Source organism: Drosophila ananassae, chromosome 3L (genome assembly GCF_017639315.1).
Source record: "Drosophila ananassae strain 14024-0371.13 chromosome 3L, ASM1763931v2, whole genome shotgun sequence".
Lineage (NCBI taxonomy): Eukaryota > Metazoa > Arthropoda > Insecta > Diptera > Drosophilidae > Drosophila > Drosophila ananassae.
Window position 1 is genome coordinate 23,427,998 of NC_057929.1, and position 24,452 is coordinate 23,452,449.

Below are 24,452 nucleotides of genomic sequence, written 5' to 3' on the forward strand. Positions count from 1 at the left end.
TTTTGTAGAAAGATGAACTTTTACCCTCAAAATAGGTCTCAGTATCGACAATCACCTTCTCATTTGATCGATATCTCTTGCCTTGGAGGTGCTTTTTGACATCTGAAAAAAGCCAGTAGTCACTGGGGGCCATATCTGGAGAATAGGGTGGATGCGGCAGAAGTTCGAACCTCAATTCACTCAATTTCACCATTGTTGCCATAGACTTGGTGCACGGTGCATTATCCTGATGAAAGAGTGGTTTCTTCTTTGCCATATGTGGACGCGTTCCAGTCAATCCAGCAGTTTTATATAATATTCGCTGTTTATTGTTTTACCTTTTTCCAGGTAGTCTATAAATAAAATCCCATGTGCATCCCAAAATACAGAAGCCATAACCTTACCCGCCGATATTTGTGTTTTAGGACGCTTCGGACGGCTTTCACCGGCTACCACCCACTCAGACGACTGACGACTGGATTCTGGAGTATAGTGGTGTATCCAGGTTTCATCCATGGTTACGTAACGGCGAAAAAAAATCGGTCCTATTGCGCTTCAACATGCTTAAACACGTCTCGGAAACATCGATGCGTTGTTGCTTTTGGTCTGGTGTTAGCAATCGCGGCACCCACTTTGAGCAGAGCTTTCTTATCTCCAAATGTTCATGTCATATCGTAAACACACTGCCTTCCGATATCTTTGAGGCATCAGCTATTTCCTTTAATTTCAATTTGCGATCGGCCAATACCATTTTTCGGATTTTCGCCACTTTTTCTGGCGTAACTGCTGTTTTTGGGCGACCACTGCGTTCAGCGTCTTCGGTGTCCACACGACCACGTTTAAAATCATTGTACCAATCTTTGATGGTTGATTTTCCCGGAGAAGAATCTGGGTAATGTTTATCAAGCCAAGTTTTTGCTTATACTGTATTTTTTCCGATCAAAATACAGTGCTTAATCAGGACAGGAAATTCCTTTATTTCCCTTTCACTTAAAAATTTGTAACTTAAAAGCACGTGGTCACAGAGTTGTAGAATTTTTACACAGAGCTTATGATAATTATCATAATCGACACTTTTGATAAAAAATATCTATATTTGCTTACTACTGCTCCTTATATGTCGGGCCGGGAACTAATTGAGCGATGCGATATGTCTGGCATTTTAAAGTGGGACTTTTCTTGGGCTGTAGGCTTTCAGATTATGTTTTCTGAGATATGTGCGCACTATTTGATCCGTTGAAGCAATATTCAGACCTCTAGAGTGGTCAGGGAACGTTTTCTACGTGTGTTTCTTCACTTTTGTTATGACGTTTCTTATCATCTTATTTGAACGTCCAACATGTCGACCCGACAAGTTATTTCTAACTAAAAAATTCCTAGATTCTCTTCAAATATAGCCATGTATCGTGTAAAAAAATTGAATAATTATATTCACTCAGAAATGAAAAAAAAAATCGCGAAAAACTTTTTTTTCAGCCCTGAAAACCCCGAAACCAACAGGGTTTATTTATTTTATATTGAATAGTACATTTCACATATTAAAGAATACGTCAACACAAAAAATGATACACTCATGTCGAATATGAGGCTTTTTTCAATTTCTCTATTATCCTATACGCTATCTCTGCCTTCCCGGACCACTTATTCCCCTCTCCAATCCGGGTTCGGGAAGGGACGAGAGGGGATTCCCTCCCTTTTTCATTTCGCATTTTAAAGACACGAAACGTTTCATCAAACGTAAACATTTTCAGTCATATATATATAAAAAAAAAACATTTATATTTTATTTGAATGTGTTGCAATTATTTTATTGAACACAACTATACATACAGGGTCGGACATGTTTCCTTCAATTCTTTGCCAAATGGAAACGGTATACAAAATGAAAAGAAGGGTCTTTTAAAATTACAAAAAAAAAATTTCATTTCAAATATCTTTTAAATTCATTATTTAATATTAATAGATATTAATAGATTCCGCAATTAGAAGGTTCAACTGAACGTACGCAGTCGTAAAACTTTTAATGCGTATCTATTAATGCGTAAATAGTATCTAAAAAAAACGTCTTGACCAAATGACTAAATTAATAAATAAAAGCAAATGAAATTTGTAGGCTATACTCAGCACATGTAAGTGTATTGAGAGAAATAGGATAAATGAAGAATTCCCTTACAGAGAGTATTATAATTTTGGTCAAAAGTGTGCAATGCAGTGCAGGAAACATCTCAGACCCTATAAAATACATATATATATTCTCAAGATTCAAGATACAAGATGGAAGTTTCAACATTTGTTTTTGAGGTGGAGATATTTGCAATGGTGTATTTTGGGTTTACACAATATTTTTAGTTCAAAATTTATATTTATTTAGTTTAAGTACATATATGTTAACAAATGATTAAAATTTGAAAGCTCTATTTACTGGAGGCAGAAAATATTCTAAACAAAAAAACAAAACACCTAGAAACAAGCGGCCACATGGGACACGACACCGCCTGACTGCGGGTCTGACGGATAATTAAAAAGATCACCGCCAAATTTGGTAAAATTTACAAAAAAGGGAAATTTTGTAATATTTATTTAAACAGTATATATTATTACCTGTGTTTTTAATAGTTTATATAAATCAGTCTCCATTAAACACTGCACTATATAAACATCCCTCATTTGTTCAATACTGTCTACTCTCAAAATGTCTCGTATATCAATAATCTAAAAATATGAAATCTTGAATAACATTTATTTAAATTTAAAAAAAATAAACATTACGTTTTCGTGTTTAAATCGAGTCAAAATTGTTATTTCTCTAAGAGTTCGTTGGCAATATGTCTGGTGCTCAAAAGGTGAAATCTTTTTAATTGCAACTCTTTGATTAGTTAATGTATCATCGGCAGACCTAGAAATACAAGAAAAAAGTTTCAAAAAAGAAATATTTTTTATAATTATTACATTGAATAATTGTTTTTTTTTTTTTGTTATTTCATTGTAGGAAAAATTTTATATATCGTATTTTGGAATACGAGATAGAAAAACTAACTTCGACCGTAGCCGAAGGTATTATATCCGTGCAGTTTTTTTAAATTCCATATTTGTCCTGCTGGCTGTATTAAAACTGCTTATATGTGCTGGGAAAGGGTACTGTTTGGTCATTGAGTCTTTTCAATGACTTTTTCCCTTTTTTCCAAAATAACAAAAAGGGGAATTAATTGTTTCACAACGTTATAAAATTTTTATTTGTTTGCATATGAAATGAAGTGCCAGAAAGTTCCGATTTAGAATGCGTATGCACTGAGATAGAGAATACGAGTGGGCCGCCTTTTAGCATAGGACGGGCGAAAGCTCGTTAACTTAATGACAAAGATAAAATAAAGCCGAGTTATTTCAAATGACGTGTTCTCCTAATATCACTGCGACTCAGCATTACACTTGTAATATCCAATCAGCCAACTTTTTATTTTGGCAATCTTTTCATAAAAGTGGTTTATCATCGGACCCTTTTAAGGTAAAACCAATGTTATATCACCAGGTGCTGCGTAGAAGCACTGTGCAATTCTATACCTAAATTATTTCATCTATCTCTGGAAACTTCGATCATTTAGCTATATTTTTAATGGAAGAAATCTTACAATATTTCTTTGCATTAAAAAAGGAAAAAAGTCCGACATTGCCAATTAGAAAGCCATTTCTTAATAGTCAGCAATTCCACAGCTTTTAGAAAAACTAATCACTCCACATTGGCAACATCATTCTAGTTCAATAATATCACATCGCTTCAGGAAGCGCCGCTCCACCACTACCAACTTATTAGACCTTTTGCCACGGATAGGTTCCAGAACGGACTAAAAACAGATGTAATTTACACTGAATTTAGTAAAGCATTTTCGGGTTGGTATCTAACCGGCTGCCAGGCACCATTACCGCATATCCTGCCAGGCGCCAGGCGGAACACACATACATTATATACCCCGATATATAACAGTTTCACAATGGGTCGTGAACCATCAGTAAATAAACTAACTAAAATAAATTTTTTGTTGCGAAAATCAATCCGTTTTTTGATTCTGCATCTCTTGAAAGGAATCTCTCTTTGAGCCAAAGTCGCCTTGAAGTTGCTTAACAAAACGTTCAGTAATCGCCGGCTTATTTTTCAAGCTCATGTTGATGAGATACTGCATCTGAGGACCGAAGAATCAGCATCGGCGAAGAGGCTTCGCGAGCTTTCGGATAAATTTAATTCGCATATGCCAGCCCTGACAACCATGGGCACAACGAAGCAGATTGCTAGCTGCATCATAATCCAAGTGCTGTTTCAGAAGGTTGATGATGCCACGCAGTCTAAGTGGAAGGAAATGCAAGCTGACTCGGATTCCTTAGATTCCATTCCAAAGTGGGAGTCCATCGCTAGTTTCCTTGAGCAGAGGTGCCGGACTTTGGAGAGCATGGATTTACCGACGATACCGGTTTGTGCATATGACCTTGCGGTAGAACTGAATAGACTCTTTCATCCTGGTAACTCTGCATTTGTGATTACAAACTCTTCCGCATGCATGATCTGTGCAGTGGCGTAGATAGCTTTTTGATATGGGGGGGGGGATATGACTCAGAATAATATCCTGTTTTTATGTAAGTTTTATTTTACACTGCGATAATAATCCGCAATCTGCGATAATAATAATAATAATGCTGCACTGCACAGTCATCGCGTAAAAATGTGTTTCTTTTTCAATTTTGAGATTATATCATCTTATAATTCTCAGACCCAAGGGGGGGATTGATCCCCCTGATCCCCCCCCTATCTACGCTACTGGATCTGTGATGGCTATCCCACATAGTAAACTCCTGCCAAGGGTTTTTAAGCTTATCGCCTTAGGAGCTTTTTGGCGAAGTTATGCGTCTGGATTTGGAAATGACCAGTCATTACTGTTTCATGAATATATAAACGTTATAGGTCAGCTGTTGAAGTCAGCTGTTTCTCCTAATAAAAAAGCGAGTTGCAAAAGCAAAAAATTTTCTTTCTGGTTCAAAGTGGAAAAAGCTTAACAAAAAAAAAAAATTAAGTACTGTTTTTGAAATGGAGTCCAACAATCGTGGTTTGTAATATGTGTTTGTGAGCGTTAACTGTGTAAATTAATTGTAATGTCCATAAAATCTTGTGTAAGTTGTAACATAAAAAAACAAAAATTCGGTAGTGAAATGTAATTTTTAAATAGAGCAACAAAGTGATTGCAGCACTTTGCACCTCTAGAATTTGTTACATGTCGTAGAGAATTGTATTCTTCTTATACTCAGTTAAAATACCATTTCTCTGAAATTAAACTTTTTAGGTCGTAACTTCTTCAACAGAGGTTTGCCTCTCCAAGGCAAAATCTCCCAACAGAGGTACATAATTCAATTATTATCTTGTGAATTGGACAGCACGGCTGAGGTAGAGGATGAAGGATTATAATGACTTAATCGGACATTCGTGGAATATGGCGTTGGAAAACGAAGACCAAGAACAATAGCTGGAAAGTATTATTTCAGAAGTTATCCAGCGAAAAAAAATGGTGGGACAACACCCATTTCTTTTAAGTTACATTATTTTTCAATAAAATTTATAATTAAACAAAAAAATATATTTTATTTTAATAAATAAAATATACACAAAAATCCACAATTAAGTGTAACCAATGTGTTTGCCTGGCTCTTAAGGTAATAAATGTGTAAATTTTTTTTGCAGAAATTTGCAAATGTGCTTAAAATCGTGAAAATTCTAACACCCTCTCAACTTTTTGAGGGTCAGTTTTGCACTACAAAAATTTGTTATGCTCGTGTGATTGTTGTTCTGTTGCTTTGTCTTCGTCTTTTGAGTTTGTTTTTATTAATAATTTTTCATTTATTAATAGTTTTGATTTAATTTTTGTTTATTCCATTGCTTTAAACTTTAATAGGTTCTTCTTATAAGTGTATATTCTCGCGTTTATATGTTTTTAATGTATGATCTGTCAAAAACCGAAGAATCTATTGCTATATTACTATATTACGCTCATGCAATTTATCTATACAGAATTTACAGAATTTAATTTTGTTGAAGTCTTATCACTCTTTCTTGATACAAATATGAGTAAACATCAATATTTGCTTATTCGTAGTTTTTTATTAGTATAATATCTTTTAACTTAATGCCTAGTTACGTAAAATTTCTGGGATGACAAGTTAACCAATTTAATAATAACGTTTTTATTAAAATGTTAAATATTTAATTTATTATTGGAAAAAAAAAAAATTTTATGAAAAGTCGCTCCATCCGTTTGTATGGAAGCTATACGATACGATTTTTTTTACAGTGTGTTTAGAATATTTTTATAGATTTTTGGACAAAATTTCATAGCGATATCACTACTAGAAATATTTTTGGCCGCGGCTCCATACGAGCCCAACCACTTCGCTGCCCTCAATTCTTTCGTCGCCAAGAATAGTTTTGGGGATGTGGGGCTTCCAGTCACTGGTAATATTCCAATCCGGCACCGCTCTGGAGTTCTACTGCCCTGCAAAGCGCTGCTCGATTCTGGCTCGCAGGTACATTTTAGATTAAGATTACAAAATTAAGTCTTAAGGTTGTCTGTAGCCGGTATAGGTGACGCCCATATACAGATGTGTTTTCTGTGCAAGTCTGCTTGCAATTCCCATGCTCGGACTACTCGGCGCAATTAACTACGATCGTAGCATCCAACATCACTGACCTTCAGCCCAATTTTGACGTTATAAGGCCGTGATAATGGTAAAGTCCTAATGGCAGCTGAGTGGTCGCGACTGGTCAGCCCCCAATGCCCTTTAGATGAGCGGCTCGATCAACTTATTCGACAGTTCAGGGAAGTGGAAACCTGCACCGATCCGATTGTGACGGCGTCAAAGGAAGAACTGGATTCAGAGTTACTTTGCTAAGAACTTGGTGCGGTTAGAAGGTGGTGCCTACACAGTCAGGTAGCCAATTAAACATAGCTTCGGTGTACTGGGCGACTCGTACTCACTGGCTCTACGCCGTTTCCAGTCGTTGAAAAGGAAACTGTCTCAACAGCTCAGTATTCGACCTTTATAAAAGAGTATCTTAACCTAGATCATATGTTCCGGGTTCCGCCGGAGTTGCATCGAGATAACAAATTTTTTCAGCCTCATCACTGTGTGCTAAAAAATGACAGCACCCCGACGAATCTTAGGGTGGATGAAGTCTTAAGGGGTCGCCCTATCTTCTAAAGACACAGGATATAAGTTTGACAGACGGGTCCGACATATTGGAATTACCGTTCATGATCTCAAGGCAGTGACTAGCATGCTTTTGTGGGCTGTTCATCGCGCTTATTTGTGTGATGAAATAAGAACGTTGCGACAAAGGGAATGGTTGCCTCCTCCAACACGTTGACTTCGTTGTCCCTCTTTTTGAATCAGTTACCAATGGTCGTCACTCAGTAATTTTGCCATCCGGTAACGCGAAACATAATCGTTAGCTTTTATGAGCAGAACCTGCACGCTGGACCTCGATCGTTATTGGCAATGATACGTTCTCAGTATTGGCCGATTGGGAGAAGAACTGTGCTCAAGTAATGGGCGATCTTGCGAAGGAGACAGTGTAAAGTTATCAGGTCTTCGATGTAACCGGTATTGATTTTTGCTGCCCCCCTATAAAATGTTACATCAGAGTTTTCATCTGTTTCACGACGAATGCCGTCCTTGTGGGAAGCTGTACTAAAGGCCGACGAGTTGCAGACGCTTGTTTATAATATTTCTTATAGTTCGAAGCTCTCTCTCTGAGAACCCCTAGATCTGGATGTCCTGACCTGGTAATTTTTTATTTTGCGTTGAGTTGGGTCAAGCAGCCACCGGAAAATCTGGTCGGAAAAAGTTTACTTTCCTCAGAAACACCCATGACGTCACTCGATTCCTCTGCCTTTTGTTCACTATTCTGTCTCTCTCTTTTCGTGTCGAAAAAGCTTTCCACGGACATGAAATATCTATACAAAATGGCTGAATCTATTTTAAATGGTAGTTTCTCAATTAGTCTTGTAAACATCAAACCTAGACCGGTAGAAAATTCGAAATGGACAACAAAAGCTAGTAGATTGATCCGTATGTATATACAAAAGAGCCATCAGAAAATTTTGGAGTTTTGGGAAAATACATCATGTAAATGTACGTTCTCATATATTTCAACGTGAAATACTCTAGCTCGGCTGTATATGGTTGGAAAATTTATCCAATGGACGCAATATTTAACAAATAATTTACGTGGCATAATAAATCCTGTAATACAGAACAATTCAGATACAGAAACGTTCAGATAACAAATTATACCTTGTTATCTGAACCTCCATATATCAGAAAATTCCGTATGAATATTTACAGCAATACCTTGAAGATACAGATGATGAAGATCCTCCATTACCAAATCCATTAATACCTTGCAGTTATACTACTAATAGTTTTTAATAACGGCCGAATAAATAAACCAGTTGCAGTTCAAATTTCCAATATTCATTAGAAGTTCAATTTAACCATAAAATATTCATACGCTTAAATTAATGCCGAATATACAAGTAAATAACTAAGAACTTGGGCGCAGATCTACCAAAGCTCCCAAAGTGCATGCGCTACAAAGAGCATGGAAATCTGGGAGAATCAAAGAAGATAGAACTGCTGATGATGAGCAAGCAGATAATTACAGTAATTGATGCTGGCCCAAGTCCCATATTGGTCCCACATTCGTAACAAGTTGCCATATTCAAGGTACGGAGCGGATATGAATCCAACTATTAGTGTTGCTAAGCGCTCAATCGACAATAATCGTGAAGGTATAATGGCATCTGTATCTGAAGACCGAAAGAAATTGCCCCGTATGGAAACTCAAAGAGATTTCAAAGAAAGTCTTTGAAATTAAAATTTTTATTAATAACACAGGCCAACAGCAAAAAATCTCCACGCATAATTTCACCTGCTCCATAACCTTTACGCCCCCTAAACCAAAGTCCAGAACAAATATAGGTTCTATCACCGACAGATCCCGCGGTACACCTAAGAGAAGAAATTGATAAAATTTTACCATTAATTGAATTGTAGGCCGTCATTGTTTTTAGAAAATATCATTATACCCTTGAAGAGGGTATTTTAATTTTGGTCAAAAGTGTGCAACGCAGTGAAGGAGACATCTCCGACCCTATAAAGTATATATATTCTTGATCAGGATCACCTTCTGAGTCGATATAAGCATGTCCGTCTGTCCGTCTGTCTGTTTCTACGCAAACTAGTCTCTCAGTTTTAAAGCTATCGAGTTGAAACTTTGCATACGTCCTTCTTTCCTTTGCAGGCAGTATATAAGTCGGATCGGTCGATTGTATCCTATAGTTGCCATATAACTGATTGATCGGAAGTGCCATAACTACGTTTTTTCCAAGTTAGAAGGATGGGACTTTCTATGCATTCTAATTTGGGCAAATTTATACGATCTGCCAAATTTGATAAGAATCCTATAGCTACCATATAACTGATAGATCGGAAATGCCATATCTTGATTGTTTTTCATGTTAAAAGCATGGCAGTTTCAATGGATTCCTCTTTGGGCAATTTAATTCAAGATGCCAAATTTCATAAGCCAAATTTCATAACTATATACGATCTGCTATGTATCTAATAATATAATATGCGTGGCGCCACCTAGCGGACTGCGACTCAACTGCAAGGGTATATAAACTTCGGCTCCGCCCGAAGTTAGCTTTTCTTTCTTGTTTTTGAAATGTACGTGTACCAACTAAAATTCAAAAATGGTATCTAGCAGTAAATGGAATACTCATCCAAAGTCGAAATCTCAGATTTTTTACATTAATTTTTGGTCTTCTATGATTTTTCCCCAAACATTTTTCTATGGAAGATTTTTATTTTCTTATTGAAATCAGTTGATCATACCATGTTTTAATTTTGGATTTAAGGGAAAACTCGAAATACTCGAATTTTATTGAATTTATTATAGTTAGTTAAACAATATTTTCTTCAATTAAACAGGTGTTTTTAATCTGTACCAGAAACAATGATGGTCATCGCAATTTCAAACAGGTGTTTTTAATCTGTACTAGAAACAATGATGGTCATCGCCATTACACGGCATACATAATTTAATATATGGTAAAATTTGATAAATTTCTTCTATTAGGTGTACAGCGGAAACTGTGGGTGATAAAACCTATGTTTGTTCTGGACTTTGGTTCAGGGGAGCCTAAAGGTTATGGAGCAAGTAAAATTATTCGTGGAGGAAAAAAAAATTTGGAAATTGTCGGCCTGTGTAATTTGTGGCTGAAGTTTTCCACTTTCCAATCTCAAAAAAGGTACGTTTTTCTCGACATTTTTGTCATTTTCACCATGATAATAAATTTTTTGACTTGCGCTAAGGACGTGCGTAGGACGTATCAAATGCTACAACTTTGTAACAATATAACGAAATTTTCAGTCAGTTTACGAAATATAAGTATGACTAAAAATACTATTTTCTAAAAAATATTAAAGTGCAAAAAGAAAACTTCAAGCGAAAACTCGCAAGCTCGATTTTCACCCTAGATATATATGGACCATACTGCAAAGTGAGCTTTTTTGCTCAGTATAACCCACGGAATGACAAGTGGACGCGGCCGAGATGATTTTTTTCCTTCCATCATCACCTCCTGATCACCTCCAGGATCACCTTCTAAGTTGATATAAGCATGTCCGTCTGTTTGTCTGATCGTCTGCCTGTTTCTTCGCAAACTAGTCTCTTAGTCTAAAAGCTATCGACTTGAAATTTCGCAAACATCCTTCTTTTGTTTGCAGACAGTATATACAGCTGTGTTCATAGAAATAGCAGTGCGACAGGAGCAGCACTATAAAGCTCTTTTTTGCCATATTCCCTTTTGATAGTTGATGACTTGAACTTTCTTTTAGTAGAATGGAATATAGACATAAGAAAAGAAAAAAAATCCCGCCAGATTATCTCCATTTTTGTGTTTTATCGATAATTTTGGCCATGTGCACAACTTTTTGGCTGTTCACTGAAATAGCAGTTTTTGATTTTGTTTCCAGAAAAGTTACAAAATATTTTGTAATTTTGTAAAAAGTGAGTTTAATTAAGTTCATTATTGTAATTTTTATGGCAATACATTATAAATTTGAAAAAATTTTAATTTTAGTGGGTAGGGGACCTCACTGCTCTAAGGAAGAAAGGGAAAAGATTGTTTGGCTACGAAAGGAGGGTAAAACTTACAAGGAAATTCAAAACATTTTAAAATGTTCAGCCAAGATGGTTTCGAATGCCATAAATCATGATTCCAAGCCAGAAAAACGCGGTGCGAAACGCAAAACAACAATCATAGAGGACCACCGTATAGTGCGCTTCAGCAAAGCGAATCCTTTCGCATCCTCTAGGGACATAAAAGCGGACCTGAGCTTGGAGATCAGTGATGTGACTATTCGCCGACGACTCTTAGACCAAAATTTGAGTGCACGAAGTCCTAGAAAGGTTCCATTGCTTGGTAAAAGACATATAAAAGCAAGGTTGGAGTTTGCCAAAAGCCACTTGAACTGGCCAGTATCGAAATGGCGTAATATCCTGTGGACAGACGAGTCAAAACTTGTGCTTTTTGGAGGAAAAGGCTCTAGAGAGTATGTTCGTCGAGCCCCAAACACTGAATACCACCCAAACCATACGCTTAAAACCGTGAAGCACGGGGGCCTAAAAATCTTGGTTTGGGCATGTTTTTCTTATAGTGGCGTAGGTCCCATACACATGATAGAGGGAATCATGGATCAACGAGTATACGTAGATATACTAAAAAAAGTTATGCTGCCGTTTGCTGAGGAAGAGATTCCATTAAAATGGACATTCCAACAGGATAATGATCCAAAGCACACCAGCAAATTGGCCAAGGAGTGGTTCAATAAAGAAAAGATTGACGTAATGCCTTGGCCAGCACAATCTCCAGACTTAAATCCCATAGAAAATTTATGGGGGGACATCAAGCGGTATGTGTCCAAGAAATCTCCGACTTCTAAACCGCAGCTTTGGAAAGTTGTGCAGGAGGCATGGGGCCAGATTCCCCTTAAACGGTGCCAGGATCTGGTGGACTCAATGCCACGTGGGTGTGAGGCTGTAATAGCTAATAAGGGGTTTACAACCAAATATTAGGAACTAATAAATATTTTCTTTAATATAATTAAGTTATTTATAAGCTATTGAGAATTTTGTTTTATTTTTAATTTAACACTGCTATTTCAATGATCATCATAATGTATACTTATTTTTTTGTTATTAGCCATATTTTTTTAAATATTTAAGTATGTAGCTTGGAAAAAATTTTGATTTACTTAAAAATAAATACATTAAGCTGTTATAGATAAATTTTGTGTCAAATTTGTGTTTATAATAGTATTTTCCATTCTTGAACGTGCAGGTTGTAGGCACTGCTATTTCAATGAACACAGCTGTAAATCGGAACGACCAGGATCGGCCGACTTTATCCTATAGCTGCAAATGTAACTGAACGATCGGAATTAGCATAACTGTGTTGTTTTAAGCTAGATGGATGGGACTTTCTACGATTATATTTATATAAGCTGCTACCTAACTGTAAGGGTATATCAACTACGGCTCCGCCCGAAGTTAGCTTTTCTTTCTTGTTTTTTTTTTCACAAATTGCTTTGTTAACATGTTTACAACATGGTAATAAAGTAATTTTTGAAATTACTAAGTCGTTTTAAAGAGACAGCAGTTATAAGAGATTCTCGTGCGCTGCATATGCAGTCGTCAATATTTAAACGCATTTTTTCCAAACCGAAATTTTCAAATTTTCCCCAATGTATCTCAAAACATGAAGACATATCGAATAAACTACAATAAATTTTCCAAAAAAACGTGAAATGTGAAATGACTCCTAGGATGCCTAACTTAGATCCGAAATGGCTACCGAACGGGTCGCATGTTGCGGATAGCAAACTATCTTTACAGTAAGGTTAGCTGTGAATAAAGCGAAGGATAGAAGGACTCTCCTTGGGGCACTCCTCGCAAATAAACAGCCCCGGTTAGATAGCGGGTATCCGCACCGTAAGCGGGGCCGACGATGCGCTTGTGTTGCCGCATCTAAGAAGTAGCCTCACACACTTCCTACATTACAGTGCCTCTCCTACACTACAGTGCCTGCCCACCGGACTAAGATGTCACTCGACTCGTGCAAGAGTCAGCCAGACTGGGGACCCGGTAAATAAACTCTGCCCAGTCTCAAACGAAGGGTTCAGGGTACCTGGCGACCCCTTCTCTAAGAAGCCTTACCCGGGTGGACCGTCCTTTCTCCGCAGCTAGTGGGACCAAACTATGGAGAATTTAAACAAAGATAACAAAAACAAAATCAACGATTCGGGATCTCCCAAAAATCCCACAACACTGGCAGTGACGAGTGAGTCTGGCCAAAAACAGAAATGGTGCGGTTCGTCACCGCCAGGGGTGTCCGTCTTTTTTGGGGCCCCCAGATGGCGAGCAAACTAGGCATGGTCTGGGGTGGACACCGCCTCAAACTAGGGATGGGTAGCGGTAAGCTACCCACTAACCCTACAATGGCGTCATCTCCAAATGTCATGTCGTCGATCGGACTAAAGCTCGCTGAGACACCGATTTTCCAGTTTCTTTCTCTCCATATACTTTCAATAGCTTTTAAAACTTTAGACGCGTTTTTCTCAAAACAACTTTTTCAAGACAGTGCGTAACGTAACTCAAAAAGTAATGCTCGGATCTAAATAAAATTTGTTTACACATATTTTATACAATAAATACTTGCGGATGAACCAACGCTTTTTTTTTTAAATTTTTTTCTGCCATTTTTACGGACAATAATGGGCTGATTTTTAATGTAAAAATGTTACCTCCGACTTTACAGACTTAACGCACCGTAAGATAACAACTGTTTGAAGTGACTTCGGCCGACTACCCGTCACGGGATAAATAATAATTATTTCTTAACAAAAAAATTCCTAGATACTCTCCAAATATAGCCATGTATCGTGTAAATTAATTGAATAATTATATTCACTCAGAAATGAAAATAAAATTCGCAAAAATGTTTTTTTTTCAGCCTCTGAAACCATCCTGCCCCCTTAAGGTAGCGAATCTGAGGCGGATAGCAAACTTGGCCACACCAGATTAACATATGCCGCAGGGCAGATTCTGCGTAGCCACCGCAGAAATTCCGAAAAGCCGCATCCTGTTTGGGGTTATCCACAGATGTAACTCTGACGGCAAAGTCCCAAGGTATAAGTGGAAATGGGTGGATGCACCCCTAGCAGTAAAATACTTCGAACTTCTGGCCAAGGAACCAGGGAACCCCTCTCCTGTCTGCAAAGGGGGCAATCAGGCAATCTTAATCATCAACAATTAAAGTATAGCTCCCATAGAGGCTGCTCTTGGGGAGCTAAACTTCGGCTTTAGTTCCGTCACCATAAAGGTTTGTAAGTCGGACTCGAATGATGAAGCAAACACAGCCACTTCTCAAGAGGAACTGGCCTCAGAGTTAGAGGTTTCTGCTTCGCAGGATGGCTACGAGTCGGGTCACCGACAAAGACCTCTCAGACGCCGACATAAGAGTAACAGATGGGAAGCTGTCAGATGTCCTTACGGATTCTGCAGATAAACCACCACCATTGTATGGCAGTCTCAGCTGCTCCATTTGACTGAGGATGGAGCCGATATAGTCTTAGTTCAGGAACCATGGATAGCAGGTGAAAAGGTTTCTGGACTAGCGACCACGAAGTACAAGCTATTAGTAGTTACCTCTGAAGGTAAAATTAGAGCCTAAATTTTAGCTTAAAAGCATTTTAGCATATTTTTGCTCCATAATTACAGCGACGCAGACAACGGGGCAGATACCGTGGAGTTTCAGACGACTCCAATCCGGTTATTGTCGTCCTACATGACCTACTGGGTGTCATGTTTCTAAATAATCTTATTTATGGAAATGTAGACATCCAGCATTTACTAATACGCTTAAATTGTTTCATTCCAAGTAGGAGGACTAGAAACTTTCGTCCTCTAATCCTCACCCATTGTAGTTCGATATATGTACATATTTATACTAAACGCTTTATCTGTGCACCACTCTTCTTTGTGATATCTTAGTCCTTCTCTTCGCTTAAACTTTCTCGGATCTATACTATAGGTGGAAAAAACATCGATTTTATCGATGTTGCCAAAAATATTTTAAACATCGATGGTTTTCTGGAAACATCGATTATCGTCACTTGTAACCGAGAAACAGAAAGCGTGGTAAGCAGATAACAAATTTTCAAATGTAAGCAGATCAACAAATGCCCAGATTCCATGGAAGCTTTGAAAAGCATTGCAAAGCAATACTTTTGCGTTCCAGCATCTTCCACGGCGTCCGAGAGGATCTTCAGCAAAGCTGGCCAAGTCATTAGTGAGCGCAGGAGCTCTCTTAAACCAAAAATTGTTAACATGTTGTTATTTTCCTTTATAATCTCAATTAAATAAGTTAAATTTAAACGACAAAAAATATTCGTTTTTTTCGATAATCGATTATAATTGATGTTTTCATTCCAAAACATCGACAACATCGATTGCGGCCAACATCGATGTTTTTCCAGCTCTAAGCTATACCCGCGATTCGAGCCGAACATTATGCGGCAGTTTCCCTCGGTCGGGAGGTGGGCTGTACGTATGCAGTGGGAGCCGCGCGAAAAAATTTATTATTTTTATCTTTAATAAAATCCGTTCAGCAACACCATAAATTGATTTAAATTTGAAAATTGTTCTTATTTACTGGTGTTAGAAAAAAATATGATTTGAAAAATTTTATTTTTCATAAATAGAATTTATGGTATAGAATTTATAGAACTTGTGCGCTCGGAAGGTTTGCATTTCATCGCCCGGAAAGTCGCTTTTCCATTTTCAAGAGGGGTTTTTAGCAACAACTGTTTTTTATCTTGCCGATCAGAAAATGATTGCCGAAACTAAAATAATTGAAAAACTTCCATAGTTTGGCTGAAAAATTATAGCCAGGAGGGGTTATTTTTCTTCTACCCTATGAACTTTCTTAAATTTAATTATATTCCCTTTAGCAAAAAATTTACATAAGTAGTTGAATGTATGCCAAATATATGGTAAAAAGATACAAGTTAGATCTTTTAATGGAAAAAATAGCAAGAAAGAATAGCAGAGGTTCTCAGCTTACGGTGCTAATTTTTTTATGTAATTACTAACAGCTTATGGAGTTTTTACGTAGCATGACAATTTATTATTCTACTATCTATTCCATTGCAGAGGATATTATAATTTTGGTCAAAGGTGTGCAACGCAGGGAAGGAGACATCTCCGACCCTATAAAGTATATATATTCTTCATCAGGATCACCTCCTGAGTTGATATAAGCATGTCCGTCTGTCCGTCTGTTTGTTTCTACGCAAACTTGTCTCTTAGTTTAAAAGCTATCGACTTGAAACTTTTCACACATCCTTCTTTTTTTTACAGGCAGTATTTAAGTCGGAACGGCCGGGTTCGGTCGACTATATGCTATAGCTGCCATATAATTGATTGATCGAAAATGCCATACATTTTTTTTTTAAGTTCTTTATCGGATTGGATAAATAACTTAATCGGATATAAATAGGTGATCCTTGTGAGAATTTCCATAGCTCATGTATACGAATATGTATGAAACATAATTTCACTTATAAACTTAAATATTTTGTTTAGTATAATCTTACTTATAAATGGATTGGAAAATATCATCCACAATATTTAAAGAGTATTTTATGAGACACTTCCCAATTTTTTCACCGTCTTACACTTGTACTCTTATCTCCGATCCCTTTTCATTGTAAGTGTGTCTTCGAAATAGCCGAAAGCAAAAATAATTATGCACGGTCCAACATTCACAGCAGCAGAGGATCGGCAGAAGTTCTTCCTCTGCTTCGATTCGATTTTCGTTTGTTCGATCTCATTGATTTGGTGTTTCTTATCGAAGTAAAATATTTTTTACCCCAGGAAAAGCTCGGCCAGGAAATTTGGTACTGAAGGATACAAACATATTATGTATGATAAATATGTACATATACAAACATATATGTAAAGTGTTCAGTGTGCTCTTGAATTAAAAATCGTCTAAAACAGCAGCTTTCTTTTGAAAGATTTGAGTTTCGGCTTAATCTATTAATCAACACTATTTTAATTTTTAAGGAAGTTTATATTTTACTTAAATGTACGTAGGACTATGTATACATACGTACATATACGTATATATTTACATATGTAACTACTTATGTAGGAATAATACTCACACAACCATGCCGTAAGCTCCTTCACCTATATATGCTAATTTAGTATATCTCGGCGCCACTTCAAAAATCTGCCCTCTAATAACTTCAGCATTAGAATGTGAAGCTTCCGGAGCAGCAGCACCTTCAATGCTTGTACCAGTCGTTGATTCGGCCATTTTTTATATTGAGTGTTTCGTGGCAAAAATATTCAATCTGTCATTAATATTTCATTAGGTGTTTGAAAATGCATACATATGTATATATTTATATTAAAAAAGGCGTAGAAACTACACCCTTTAAAAAAATATACATATGTATACATTTTAATGATACATAAATGTCACCCTGAATTGGAAATTTTTACAAACTAATAAGTTTATCACGGACCTTTCTTTTAAGTGACAGTTGTATACAAATATGACAATTAGATATATTATATGTTGTATTAACATACAATTTTTATTAACTGCAGGTAAAATTAATATGTATTCAGATAGTATCGATATTTATTTTATTGTTAGACAAGGTAGCGTCGAAAATATTATCGAAATAATGTTAAGGTCCCTAATCTGCATACATACATATGTAACGTTATTATGATTTTAATAAAATTAATAATAAGTGTGTCGTAGAATGGTTAGTTTGTCCATAGTACATGTGCGTACAGCTTTGGTGTGGCGACACATTGTCTAGTAGTTGTGCGTCATGTGCGTACAGCTTTGGTGTGGCGACACATTGTCTAGTAGTTGTAGAATGCACAGCAGCTGAAAGGGAAAAAGGGACACACTCTGCTGCTGAGCATGGTCTGATCGGAGAGCGCGGACTGAATGCAAGAAACAGAGATGGCAATAGACTTTGGAGAAATGATGAAATTAGAAACAACTCTGTGTTACGCAGGTCAGTTTGGATGCGTCTCTTGCAACGAGCAGAACTTGCTGTGCAAACTTACTGAAAATATGGAATCGTTGGAGGGATCTCTGTCATCAGAAGTGGGATCTGCTTTGCCTACTGATCGTGCCACCGATCCGTATTTGTTGGCGTTGGAGCTGCAAAACCGCAACCTACTGGAAATCATCAAAAACATGCAGACACCAAGGGCACCGCCAACCGATGGAAAAGCGTCATATGTAGCTCTTCCAAAATTCAATCCTGACAGTGCTGGAGCAGATGCTTCCTCTTGGTGTTCAACAGTGGACCTAATTTTTGCGGATAACGTGCTCGAGGGTAGCAATCTGGTGATCGCCCTAAGCAAGGCACTAGAAGGCGGCGCATCACAGTGGCTTTCCCAAATTTGCTTTGCCGGCATCACTTGGGCGCAGTTCAAGGAGCTGTTTATACAACGCTTTGTTGGAATTGAGACTTCTGCCGCCATGCTGTTAAATGTTCTGAATGGTCGACCAAAGCCGGAGGAGGGCTTCGCTGAATACGGTAGCCGTATTGTTACGCTACTTATGTCAAAATGGAAAGCCAAGGATTTGGAAGAAATAGCGGTATCTGTGACTCTGGCTCACATGGCGCAAATAGATAACAAGTTGACGCACTTGGTTTTTACAAACAACGTAAAAACTCGCAATGAGCTACAACAACAGTTACACGCACACTCTTTCAAAAAGCGCAGTATAGATGACGATTCAACACGCTCGGAGCGCAAGAAGTTCAAGTCTCCGACACCGACGGAATGCAATTACTGTGGAAAGGGTGGTCATAAATACGCCGAATGCCGTGCTCGCTTGGAAAAGGGTCAGAGCAAAGGCAAAATCAACAGCGGCAGCAACATGACTGGACCGAAGGATTGGTCAAGTGTCAAATGCTTTAAATGTGACGAAATAGGACATTTTGCATCCGCTTGTCCAAAAGGCCGTACGTATGAGAAGCGGGTAGATATCTGCACAGTAGCTCCACCGACTGGAATAATGAGGGCATCCGGTGAGTCTATTCCATTTTGTTTTGATTCAGGTGCTGAATGCTCCTTAGTGGAGGAAAGCGTCATGGATAAATTTAAGGGGAAACAAAAGAATAAATAACATTGTAAAACTTAACGCCGAGGGTACATACATAGGTGGTAGGCATTTTTGCAAATCGTTTGAGATTGTCAAAATATTAAATGGAGATAGATGTCTGTCCTTAGCAAGTAAGCGAATTTACAAATATTCCCATGAATTCTTAAGAGCTTTGCCGAACAATCAGCTAATACGCAAAGATAGAGACGGCATGATGGAAAAAGCGTCTGACAATAAAGAAAGAGATTCAAAAAGAAAAAAAAAAAAAGGGGTGGCATAAATTAATGTATAGAGCAGTGGTGGGCAAAACGCACACATTTATAACATTTGATTGTGTGCGTAAGCAGCGAAAAACAAAGAGAGCAACCCATTCACTGAGCGAAAAACTTTGTGTACTAATTCGTTCATCGGTAATTTTGTAAATATTGCACAAAATAAGGTACTTTTTGTATTTTTCAGACTTGTATAATGAATTTACACAATTATAATAATAAAATTCGAATTTCGAATTTCGCCTGAATCTTGACAATAATTCGAATGCGCACTATTATAGTGCCTTTCAATATTAAATAAAGCTTTCCTAGATAATATTCTTAAACAAATTAAGCATTGCGCTTCCCCATCCATATTTTCTATAAAGAAAAATTTTTCTTCCCAAATTTCAAGAAACATTTTTCTCAGTGATTTTTTTGTCGCAATGGTCGTGCTCCAGTGAGGTCCGATCATCGAATAAATTCATTTTCATTGGTAGAACAGAATATTTTTGGCGCTCAAATGAAATGAAATGAGAGAAAAATGCCAACTTTGGCCCTCTCACGAAAGCTAATGAGAGTGCTTCGGAGAGGAGCGAGCTCGCTCATACTGTGCGTGTGCCGGCAGCGCTGCAGCAGAATTTTTGGCCCTATGCTCGCGAGTTATGGGAAATGAGAGTTTGCCCACCACTGGTATAGAGATATACCGAACAGAATTTAATGTTAAAAAGTGTTAAAGGAACTACACTAAAGTTATTTCATTGTGTTAAAGGAATTACACAAATGTTTAAAAGTGTTAAAGGAACTACACTAAAGTTATTTCAATGTGTTAAAGGAATTACACAAATGTTTAAAAGTGTTAAAGGAACTACACTAAAGTTATTTCAAAGTGTTAAAGGAACTACACTAATGTTATATCGTAAGACGTGTAAAAGGAATTACAAAATTGTTAAAATGTGCCAAAGGAAATGCACAAAGGTTTTATTTTACAAAAGAGAATAATGTTATTAAAGAATAACAAAATGAATTAATAAGATTATGTTTAATTGAAGAAATGTAATGAATACAGAAGATTTGATATTTATGTAAGTGATTTTTATTTTTGAAAGCTTTTGTCCAATACATGAAGTAAAAAGAAAGAAAAAAAATATCTGTTTAAGAATAAAGAAAAGTTTAAAGAGAAATTGAGTCTCGTGGTATTGAAAACAAAACACACGAGGACGTGTGAGTTGTCAGGAAGGCCGTGTCGTAGAATGGTTAGTTTGTCCATAGTACATGTGCGTACAGCTTTGGTGTGGCGACACATTGTCTAGTAGTTGTGCGTCATGTGCGTACAGCTTTGGTGTGGCGACACATTGTCTAGTAGTTGTAGAATGCACAGCAGCTGAAAGGGAAAAAGGGACACACTCTGCTGCTGAGCATGGTCTGATCGGAGAGCGCGGACTGAATGCAAGAAACAGAGATGGCAATAGACTTTGGAGAAATGATGAAATTAGAAACAACTCTGTGTTACGCAGGTCAGTTTGGATGCGTCTCTTGCAACGAGCAGAACTTGCTGTGCAAACTTACTGAAAATATGGAATCGTTGGAGGGATCTCTGTCATCAGAAGTGGGATCTGCTTTGCCTACTGATCGTGCCACCGATCCGTATTTGTTGGCGTTGGAGCTGCAAAACCGCAACCTACTGGAAATCATCAAAAACATGCAGACACCAAGGGCACCGCCAACCGATGGAAAAGCGTCATATGTAGCTCTTCCAAAATTCAATCCTGACAGTGCTGGAGCAGATGCTTCCTCTTGGTGTTCAACAGTGGACCTAATTTTTGCGGATAACGTGCTCGAGGGTAGCAATCTGGTGATCGCCCTAAGCAAGGCACTAGAAGGCGGCGCATCACAGTGGCTTTCCCAAATTTGCTTTGCCGGCATCACTTGGGCGCAGTTCAAGGAGCTGTTTATACAACGCTTTGTTGGAATTGAGACTTCTGCCGCCATGCTGTTAAATGTTCTGAATGGTCGACCAAAGCCGGAGGAGGGCTTCGCTGAATACGGTAGCCGTATTGTTACGCTACTTATGTCAAAATGGAAAGCCAAGGATTTGGAAGAAATAGCGGTATCTGTGACTCTGGCTCACATGGCGCAAATAGATAACAAGTTGACGCACTTGGTTTTTACAAACAACGTAAAAACTCGCAATGAGCTACAACAACAGTTACACGCACACTCTTTCAAAAAGCGCAGTATAGATGACGATTCAACACGCTCGGAGCGCAAGAAGTTCAAGTCTCCGACACCGACGGAATGCAATTACTGTGGAAAGGGTGGTCATAAATACGCCGAATGCCGTGCTCGCTTGGAAAAGGGTCAGAGCAAAGGCAAAATCAACAGCGGCAGCAACATGACTGGACCGAAGGATTGGTCAAGTGTCAAATGCTTTAAATGTGACGAAATAGGACATTTTGCATCCGCTTGTCCAAAAGGCCGTACGTATGAGAAGCGGGTAGATATCTGCACAGTAGCTCCACCGACTGGAATAATGAGGGCATCCGGTGAGTCTATTCCATTTTGTTTTGATTCAGGTGCTGAATGCTCCTTAGTGGAGGAAAGCGTCATGGATAAATTTAAGGGGAAACAAAAGAATAAATAACATTGTAAAACTTAACGCCGAGGGTACATACATAGGTGGTAGGCATTTTTGCAAATCGTTTGAGATTGTCAAAATATTAAATGGAGATAGATGTCTGTCCTTAGCAAGTAAGCGAATTTACAAATATTCCCATGAATTCTTAAGAGCTTTGCCGAACAATCAGCTAATACGCAAAGATAGAGACGGCATGATGGAAAAAGCGTCTGACAATAAAGAAAGAGATTCAAAAAGAAAAAAAAAAAAAGGGGTGGCATAAATTAATGTATAGAGATATACCGAACAGAATTTAATGTTAAAAAGTGTTAAAGGAACTACACTAAAGTTATTTCATTGTGTTAAAGGAATTACACAAATGTTTAAAAGTGTTAAAGGAACTACACTAAAGTTATTTCAATGTGTTAAAGGAATTACACAAATGTTTAAAAGTGTTAAAGGAACTACACTAAAGTTATTTCAAAGTGTTAAAGGAACTACACTAATGTTATATCGTAAGACGTGTAAAAGGAATTACAAAATTGTTAAAATGTGCCAAAGGAAATGCACAAAGGTTTTATTTTACAAAAGAGAATAATGTTATTAAAGAATAACAAAATGAATTAATAAGATTATGTTTAATTGAAGAAATGTAATGAATACAGAAGATTTGATATTTATGTAAGTGATTTTTATTTTTGAAAGCTTTTGTCCAATACATGAAGTAAAAAGAAAGAAAAAAAATATCTGTTTAAGAATAAAGAAAAGTTTAAAGAGAAATTGAGTCTCGTGGTATTGAAAACAAAACACACGAGGACGTGTGAGTTGTCAGGAAGGCCGTGTCGTAGAATGGTTAGTTTGTCCATAGTACATGTGCGTACAGCTTTGGTGTGGCGACACATTGTCTAGTAGTTGTGCGTCATGTGCGTACAGCTTTGGTGTGGCGACACATTGTCTAGTAGTTGTAGAATGCACAGCAGCTGAAAGGGAAAAAGGGACACACTCTGCTGCTGAGCATGGTCTGATCGGAGAGCGCGGACTGAATGCAAGAAACAGAGATGGCAATAGACTTTGGAGAAATGATGAAATTAGAAACAACTCTGTGTTACGCAGGTCAGTTTGGATGCGTCTCTTGCAACGAGCAGAACTTGCTGTGCAAACTTACTGAAAATATGGAATCGTTGGAGGGATCTCTGTCATCAGAAGTGGGATCTGCTTTGCCTACTGATCGTGCCACCGATCCGTATTTGTTGGCGTTGGAGCTGCAAAACCGCAACCTACTGGAAATCATCAAAAACATGCAGACACCAAGGGCACCGCCAACCGATGGAAAAGCGTCATATGTAGCTCTTCCAAAATTCAATCCTGACAGTGCTGGAGCAGATGCTTCCTCTTGGTGTTCAACAGTGGACCTAATTTTTGCGGATAACGTGCTCGAGGGTAGCAATCTGGTGATCGCCCTAAGCAAGGCACTAGAAGGCGGCGCATCACAGTGGCTTTCCCAAATTTGCTTTGCCGGCATCACTTGGGCGCAGTTCAAGGAGCTGTTTATACAACGCTTTGTTGGAATTGAGACTTCTGCCGCCATGCTGTTAAATGTTCTGAATGGTCGACCAAAGCCGGAGGAGGGCTTCGCTGAATACGGTAGCCGTATTGTTACGCTACTTATGTCAAAATGGAAAGCCAAGGATTTGGAAGAAATAGCGGTATCTGTGACTCTGGCTCACATGGCGCAAATAGATAACAAGTTGACGCACTTGGTTTTTACAAACAACGTAAAAACTCGCAATGAGCTACAACAACAGTTACACGCACACTCTTTCAAAAAGCGCAGTATAGATGACGATTCAACACGCTCGGAGCGCAAGAAGTTCAAGTCTCCGACACCGACGGAATGCAATTACTGTGGAAAGGGTGGTCATAAATACGCCGAATGCCGTGCTCGCTTGGAAAAGGGTCAGAGCAAAGGCAAAATCAACAGCGGCAGCAACATGACTGGACCGAAGGATTGGTCAAGTGTCAAATGCTTTAAATGTGACGAAATAGGACATTTTGCATCCGCTTGTCCAAAAGGCCGTACGTATGAGAAGCGGGTAGATATCTGCACAGTAGCTCCACCGACTGGAATAATGAGGGCATCCGGTGAGTCTATTCCATTTTGTTTTGATTCAGGTGCTGAATGCTCCTTAGTGGAGGAAAGCGTCATGGATAAATTTAAGGGGAAACAAAAGAATAAATAACATTGTAAAACTTAACGCCGAGGGTACATACATAGGTGGTAGGCATTTTTGCAAA

General features: G+C 38.0%; 2 protein-coding genes and 1 long non-coding RNA gene across 5 annotated transcripts in view; 1 reads left to right on the plus strand and 2 right to left on the minus strand.

The window, feature by feature from the left end:
* The window catches only part of LOC6496775 (mitogen-activated protein kinase ERK-A), a 68,806-nt gene extending 50,984 nt beyond the window's left edge, over positions 1-17,822 (minus strand). Inside the window, exons 1-4 of one of the 3 annotated variants that reach the window (XM_014904707.3) lie at positions 17,677-17,821; positions 17,311-17,502; positions 2,749-2,875; positions 2,581-2,691 (exon numbers count right to left, since the gene is read on the minus strand). In XM_014904707.3, the coding sequence (XP_014760193.1) occupies positions 2,581-2,691; positions 2,749-2,875; positions 17,311-17,465 (393 nt within the window). In that variant the 5' untranslated portion in view covers positions 17,466-17,502; positions 17,677-17,821. Of the gene's footprint in view, positions 1-2,580; positions 2,692-2,748; positions 2,876-17,310; positions 17,503-17,676 lie in introns of all 3 variants that reach the window. The other 2 variants (XM_032455701.2, XR_006507233.1) reach the window with 2 other exon arrangements.
* Positions 16,834-17,304, minus strand: LOC123257226. Its single transcript, XR_006507234.1, has 2 exons — positions 17,226-17,304; positions 16,834-17,043 (listed from the first exon to the last, which is right to left on the minus strand). It is a non-coding gene; the product is annotated as an uncharacterized LOC123257226 (long non-coding RNA).
* Positions 17,823-17,928: 106 nt separating the features above from the next.
* Positions 17,929-19,791, plus strand: LOC123257225. The gene is made up of 2 exons (XM_044715376.1): positions 17,929-17,961; positions 18,012-19,791. Exon 2 carries the CDS (start codon positions 18,117-18,119, stop codon positions 19,311-19,313), a length of 1,197 nt encoding a protein of 398 aa, XP_044571311.1. The 5' UTR covers positions 17,929-17,961; positions 18,012-18,116; the 3' UTR covers positions 19,314-19,791.
* The last annotated feature ends 4,661 nt before the right edge of the window (positions 19,792-24,452 follow it).